Source organism: Gracilinanus agilis, chromosome 2 (assembly GCF_016433145.1).
Source record: "Gracilinanus agilis isolate LMUSP501 chromosome 2, AgileGrace, whole genome shotgun sequence".
NCBI classification, from domain to species: Eukaryota; Metazoa; Chordata; class Mammalia; order Didelphimorphia; family Didelphidae; genus Gracilinanus; species Gracilinanus agilis.
The window spans coordinates 596,226,421-596,234,146 of NC_058131.1; the positions used below are offsets into that span (position 1 = coordinate 596,226,421).

The 7,726-nt window shown below is 39.4% G+C and overlaps 1 protein-coding gene across 1 annotated transcript in view; it reads left to right on the forward strand.

Moving 5' to 3' along the window:
• The window catches only part of AKAP13 (A-kinase anchoring protein 13), a 114,059-nt gene extending 106,978 nt beyond the window's left edge, over positions 1-7,081 (forward strand). Inside the window, exons 26-29 of the mRNA XM_044665434.1 lie at positions 1,541-1,591; positions 2,421-2,870; positions 5,637-5,970; positions 6,830-7,081. Coding sequence (XP_044521369.1) covers positions 1,541-1,591; positions 2,421-2,870; positions 5,637-5,970; positions 6,830-6,879 — 885 coding nt within the window. The 3' untranslated portion in view covers positions 6,880-7,081. The remainder of the gene's footprint in view (positions 1-1,540; positions 1,592-2,420; positions 2,871-5,636; positions 5,971-6,829) is intronic.
• Positions 7,082-7,726: the final 645 nt, after the last annotated feature.

Here is a 7,726-nt window from a genome sequence, read left to right on the forward strand (position 1 = left end):
CTTTAAGACCAAAGCTCTCTTTTTACTACAGGGCAAGGTTAACCCTTGCATGTGTCCTTACTCTTAAAAATCTTACTTGATTTTTCCTATGTAATATTCAACTCTTCAAGAGATCAAGCATAGTACTTAGATATATTTTATAAGCTTTAGAGCTGGGCAGAAGGCACAGAAGAAAACTCTGGAGAATGAGTACTCAGGCCTGAAGGGACTAAAGGCTAAAACAGGTTATTCAATTTGTCCAAAGTCATAGAAGAGTAAGTAATAGAGCTAGAATTCAAATTCAGATCTACTCCCTACAGATCCATTGCTCTCACCACTAATCACATGAATATGCTTGCTTTTGAAGAACATTCTGTGTGTTCCAAGCTCTTCAAGTATGTTATACTTGAATACTTAAATAATTTTTCCTTTTGTGAGTCACATTTCAAAAGAATGGGTTGTTTCTCAGTAAGGAATATTGTAGGTGATTACTGTATGTCCACAAAGAGACAAAAACTGCAGTGATCCAAATGAGTGACCCTCATAAATATTTTATTTTAAACAGCAATGAACCTTGGAGTGCATAGGTCACCTGTGTACTCCATACTCAAAGGACTAGAGTCAGAATTTCTTGTCTACCTGACTTCTTATACTCCTTTGATAAAACTGAGATAAGACACATATAGTATATAGTTAAGGAGTAAGCTATATATAGGTAGTTCTACTATAACACAGCATTCCCAAAAAGCACCTCACTTTGCAAAATAGTACATTAAAAGCCACAGAGTACAATGGGGAAAATGAGGGTAGAGGAACAACACTCAAAAACTTCCTGAGTGCCACATTAAAAAAAAAAAAAAGATAAGAATCTAATAGTAGATTTTATACATGTTAAATGGTTAATAAATAATACATAAATACTATAATACATAGTGGCTGAGCTATTGCTTAACTTGTACCTTGAACTGGACAAATTGGGCAGACAGCAAGATGGGGCCATAAAAAAGGTGAAAGGGTGTTGATTAGCCCTTCTTCACTCACAGCTTTTATTACATCAGCAGGTATACAATAAATTTGGCCCTTTACCTAGAGAAAGACCTGGAATTTGCTTTTCTAGAATTGGCTTTAGAAGGAGTGTAACTTGTGACTTAATGTGAAGTGGTTCAGTTTTCTTCATTCTTGATGTTTCTTGAGGAAGAAATTCAGGAAAGGCAAACTTGGAATCATGTTACACTCAGAATGTTCCCAAATATATTCATTATGTTGAAACAAAATCCCATTAAAAAAATATACATGGTAGAAGAACTATTTTAAGGTGGGTTGAGCTAGAAGAAATTAGTTACCCACAGGTATCTATGTAAAGTCAAATAAAAGATGGAAAGTGTATTCCTAGGAAAAGTAGTTCTCTATTAGGATGAGATTTCACAAAATATAGAAGCATTGTTTTATTTTTAAGACGTAGTTTTCTCATTAAATAACCACAGTTCTATGGTGAGTTCTGAGATCCAGAAAACTCCCAAAGTTAATGTTTCTGGGTTTTTTCTATTTGTTTTCCCTGCAGCAAGTCATCCAGAGTATTGTTCATCTACATGAACTTCTTAGCACTCTGCAGGTAGGTATCTTATTTACAGTTCATCCCATCCATTAGTTGCTTTTCAGTTTTGCTTTAGGGTTGGGTTTATTGCTTGCTTATTACTTGTTCAGTTTATCAGCTTTGAAACAGGTAAGTAGGTTTAATTATCTGGAAAATGGCGCTGAGGACTAAGCATTGTTAGCCTTCAGTGGCAAAAAAGAGAAGTAAATAAATCAACTATAATGAAAAATATAGCCACATTGGGAGGCTATGGGCACTCTGGGATTACTTTCTCTAAAGTCCGTGTTATAGAAACCTATATTTAATGATGAAAGATAGATAGTAATTTCAGCCTGGCAATTACATGATGTTATTTTTTTAATAGCCATATCCTATACGTATCTTATATCTAGTTTTAGACATTAATATGGTTGGGGTTGGGGGCTGCTTCTAAAATAGTCACTATTACATGATGCCTCTAAGTATGAACATATATAGAAGACTGAGGTATCAATTCATTCACTCCACCCCCAAGTAATGTCTGGAACTTGAATTCAGTATATGACATATTTGACAAATAACCAAAGCATTTCATATAAGTCTGTTCTTTGCTCCCTGTGAATTTGCTGTCCCAACAAGGCGTACATAGATCTACATGGTTATTGCCCAAAATGATGGCATAGAAAATTTACAATTTACAACTCAATACCAATTTGGGGATTTGCAATATATAGGCTTAACCAGCAGCCACTGAAAGGGATCGATGTAATGGGGTGGGTGAGAAGCAAAAAACTCAAGACTAAATATATACCATGACATGATATATTGCACATTAGGATAATTTTGTTTTTCTCCCTTTTGTTTCCAGGGTGTGGTGTTACAGCAGGATAGCTACATTGAGGACCAAAAGTTGATGCTCAGTGAGAGGGCAATAACCCGGAGCTCATCCAGACCAAATTCTCTGATTGAGCAAGAAAAGCAGCGGAGCTTAGAAAAGCAGCGACAGGATCTGGCCAACCTGCAGAAGCAGCAGGCACAGCACCTGGAGGAGAAACGCAAGAGGGAGAAAGAATGGGAGGCCCGAGAGAAAGAGCTGATGGAGCGGGAAACACGGCTGACCCAGTGGGAGGAGAAGGTGCAAAGAGGGCAGCAGGACCTGGACAAGGATAGAGAAGAGCTCCAGCAGAAGAAAGCAGCTTATCAGTCTGACCTGGAGCGGCTCCGAGCTGCTCAGAAGCAGCTTGAAAAGGAACAAGAGCAAGTGAAGAAGGAGATGGAGCGATTAACCCAAAAGCAGGCAGAACATGATGCTAATCAGGTAATCCAGAGTTCCCTTAGGAGCCACGACCACACCAGAACTAAGCCTTCTCTTTCTCTTCCTGGCTAGGTGCTATATGCAGTCTGCAAAAGCTTGATTTGAAGGAAGCATTTGCAATTCACTGAAAGTCACGATCAATTAAAATGAAGAGTTTTCTCTTATTTTTAAAAAATACATACATCATGGACCCTTTTATGTTGTTGCTAGAAATGATTGGGAATCAGATAAGTTTTACTCCCCACGTAAAGAAGAGTTTCTATTATGTTTTATTCTTCCTTACCAGCCATCAGCTCAGTCTAAAGTAGCAGTAGCATTTCTGCCAACTGAGGCTAGCAAAATTATTTCTGCAGACCAGATGATAAAACACTTCCCTCCTCTTCCTAGAAATGGGCATAAGCTGTTGTATAATCACTGATAATTGGTTTTGCTTAACTGTTTTTCTTCATTACAAGAGAGGAGATTGGGGATTCAAGTTTATTGGAAAGTAACTATAGGGGGCAGCTGGCTGGCTCAGTCGATAGAGAGCCAGGCCTAGAGACGGGAGGTCCTGGGTTCAATGCCTCAGACACTTCCTAGCTGGGTGACCCAGGTCAAGTTGCTTAACCCCTATTGCCTAGCCCTTAGTACTCTTCTGCCTTAGAACCAATACACAGTATTGACTCCAAGATAGATAGTAAGGGTTTTAAAAAATAAAATAAAAGAAGGAAATTAACTATAAAAGACAAAAGCCATCAATAAAACTTGCATTTAAGTATGGTGAGTTTTTAAAAAATGAGATCAAACAGTATTTCTGCACCAATTTCATATGTCCTAGGAACTCTACTAAGTAAAAGGACTACAGAGGAAAGAAGACATGTGCTTTATCCTTTGGTTAGTATATCACCCAATGGGGAAGAGAAAACAATAGGAGCAAAATACACAAAAACACTTAAATTATAATTGTAGAATGAGTATGAATGAGAGAAAATTGCTGAAGTGATCGGGTGAACCAGAAATAAGGTAAGGTTAGTTTTGGGAATAAAGGCCTCAGCAAGAGTGAGCAGGAATACACATATTGATGGAGGAGTGCAAGTTAGGGAAAAACACATTTCATTTGATTCTTATTCCTGCTTTACAACTAATTGGCATGTGGCCATTAACAAACCAGTTCATTCTTCTTTTCTATTTGTTGCATTGGTAGAAAGACATTAATTATTTAGAAATGTTAGTCTCCAAAGAAGGTTTGTTCTTCTGAGATTGTCCCTCATTGTCCTAGAATATTCCCTCTATCGTCCATTTAGGGATTGAGGAGAAAACATTCATTTTGCAGGTTTACTGATTTGTTTGATCCAATTTCATGTTTTCACTTGGTTTGATTAATAGTTCTGGCCTCCAAATACATTAGATAAGACTAACCGGTAAATAACTCTTTTAAAAAAACTTATTGTGACTAAGTGCAGTGGTTTCCAAATGTTTGAGGGTAATGGAATCCTTCCACATTGCTTTCTTTGCTATATTTTGCAACTCTGCTTTTACCCCAACTCTATCCATTAGTATTATGAAGGAAAGAACAAATCACAACAGAGAAGGTACAAATCAAATATATTTTATCTGTTTTCATTTTTTTTTATTCCTGGAGTTACCCTTAATACTAAGAAAACCATAGACATGAAATTAATTCTGGACCATAATTTAGTCCTTCTTGACTAATGCTGCCAACCAGGCTGTGTGATCTTTCCTCTTCTCTTTATTCATCTATAGCCATATTTGTAAATCAGTTTTTAGATTGATAATCTACTGCCTTTCACCATGAAATTATTTTACTTGTCTGGGCAAAAGTTAATGCCTTGCCTAAACTCGTGGGCCAGACTGTTTGTTCAACTCACCTTAAATATACTTTATTGTTCTGAATAATAACAGTAATGGAATGCTTCTAACCTTTTCACAGAGATTGATGGAGGAAACAGTTGGGAGCAGATGAATGTGGCCTATATTAGCTATCTTGTGATTTTTTTAAAAAGATCATGCTGCTTACATACAAACCACTTCATAGATGGTGAAATGGACCATTTAGATCAGCCCCTTCATCCGCAGGAGGAGGTGGGACACACAGATTAAAAGAGCTAAATTCAGTGATGAGAATCTGTGAGGGCAGGCCTTGGACCTCCTCTCCAGAGGCATTCTACAAACAACTCTGTGTTTAGGTCTATCTAGCCTTATGATGCGCGAAATCAAAGGCAGGACCCAGAGACGATGCTTATCCTTTTTGTATGAGGAAGTGTTCCCCTGAGAAGCATTGTGGCATGTAATGGGTAGAAAACTGTCCATGTAGTCAGGAAACCCTGGGTTCAAATGCTAATTCTGAAACTTGCTCCTGGGAAATCACTTGCCTCCAAGTGTAAGTTGTTAAACAGTGTGAATAATCATAATGATGCCCAACACTTCCAGATGACTTACTGTGTGCAAGGCGTGGTGATCCTCACCACAACCTGAGGAAGGGAGAGACTGTCATTATTCCCTTTTTATAGACCAGTAAACTGAGGCAAACTGATTAAGTGATTTCCCTGCTGCTGCATAGCAAGTATCTGAGACCAGGTTTGAACTTGGGTCTTCCTGACTCTGTGCCACCAGCTATTCATGGGGAGTTCTTTATACACAGGAACCCAACACACAAGTCCCAAACTCTATTCAAGTCAACTTTGTGTGAGACTTTATCTGTTTTTCTTTAAATTCCTGAACTAGGATTATCTTAGGTTAATTTAAAAATATTTTTTTTACCGTGTGCAGGTTTCCTATCAACATAGCAAACTGATGCGGATTCCAGCCTTCTTCCCCAACCCCGAGGAACCTCCCCAGCTAACAACACCTTCCATAGCCCAGACAGGATCTTTGGACTCAGAACTTTCAATATCCCCCAAAAGGAACAGCATTTCTCGGACACACAAAGACAAAGGACCTTTCCACTTACTCAGTTCAACCAGCCAGGCGAGTAAAGTATCAGAAGGGCAGAGCCAAATCCCGGTGTCCACCTCTGCCTCCACACGCCTCTTTGGTTTAGCAAAGCCAAAGGAAAAGAAGGAGAAGAAGAAGAAGAGCAAAGGAGGCCGTTCTCAGCCAGGTGGTAAGTGAGAAAAGAACCCAAACTCCTTGAGTCTTTTTCCTAGGAAATAGCTAGGCCCTCTGTAACCTTTTAGGCCTGTTCGAATTAGAGGAAAAGATTGTCTTGGAGGTGACAGAATTTGCTTTATACGGTTGCATTTGCCTCCAAGTCCATTCTCTGGTCTCAGAGGTTGGTAGAGATCTAGACTCGGTGTTTAAATTCTCCTGAGCCTGTGCCCCAAAGTGAGCCTAAACACTGTAGGAGATCCAGAAGCAGAAGGCCCTGCATTTGTCCTCGGGAGCTTCTGAGGCTAGTTGGAGAGACAAGACCTATATTTGTGTATGCTTACAAACTTACATACACATATAGCAATTTAGCAGATGAAACAAAATTCCAGAATGTATGGTACACAGAGTTAGCTCTTTGGGGAGGGACAAGAAGAGGTCCTGAAAGGGGGGATTCTTATCTCCTTTGATGGGGAGAGGTGGGGAAGGCTAAAAGAGAGGGACTGCTCATTTAGATTCTTCATACTTCGTGTGTTGCTAATGTGTTTGGTTATCACATGTTTACAAATCCTACTTTGCATTAAGAAATAGTACATGATAAAGGATATTGCTTTTGTCAGAAATTGCATTAGACTAGTAGAAAGTCCCCCAGAAAGGCTTTCTCCAGGAATTACATTTATGAAATAAAAAAGGGAAACGGGAAGGTAATGATCATACAAGTGTTTACTTCTCATTTTTGAGTATATAAAATTAACCACATATTCAGATATTTGTATTAATAAGAGATTTTAATGTGGTAGTGATGAATGAAAGGCAAATTTTCTCATTTTTTTCCCTTTGAATTCATTTTCCTTTCTCTGGCACTTTTTTCCCAGATGGTCATTCACCTGAAGCCCCAACTGAGGGCGAAGAGATCTTCTGCTGATGGTCAGATTTTTTTTTGTTCTATTAAGATAGAAACTATTGGAATCTGACCCACCATCATCACCACCTGGGCCTTCTCCACTGCTAGCACATGGGCTTTACGTGATGGAAACTTTCCTTCTCTTTGTTTAGAAACACATTACAGTGCTCTCCTGGATCCTGGATTTGATGGAAATAAATTGAGTATTGGGGCAGGGAAGGAACCCAGTCTGCCTTTAGCCATGACTTACTTGTGAATGCCAAGGATGTGAGGGTGGAGAGGGGGCCCTCTGCTCAGGGTAGAACCATCTCCCCCAGAACCCTGGCCATAGACCAGGGCCTCCCCCAGAACCCTGGGAGTGGCCCAGGGGCTCCCAGGTCCCAGAACCCTTCTTTGAATGTTAAACGTGTGAAAACATCCATGCCTCTAAATTTATTTCACCTGGGGAACACAACTCAAATTGGAAAGTGCCATTCAGTCCTTGCAGGGTGACTTATATATGGATGTACACATGCATGAATTTCATGTGTATATACATATAATCTGTGAGTTGTGCATAATGTGTAGTGACAGTTGGGTTAGCTTAGCTCAGCCCAAAAGGAAGATACCTGATGATTCTCAGGTAGCATGTAGATATTAAATATCTCACCCTTTGGTTGCCCTTTCTCCCCATTCCTTGCACACTTCCTCCTTGTTTTTCATGTATTTCTTCATTGTAAGAGGGAGGTCTGGTGATGGCATGAAAAGAGAGGAGGGGAAAGCCTTCTATCTGTAAGTGGGTATATTGTGCAGCACCTGGATGTGGACGGTTCATTGGGATCCCAAAAGGAGAGTATTTGCCTCCATCCTTATATTCCAGAGAAGCTTA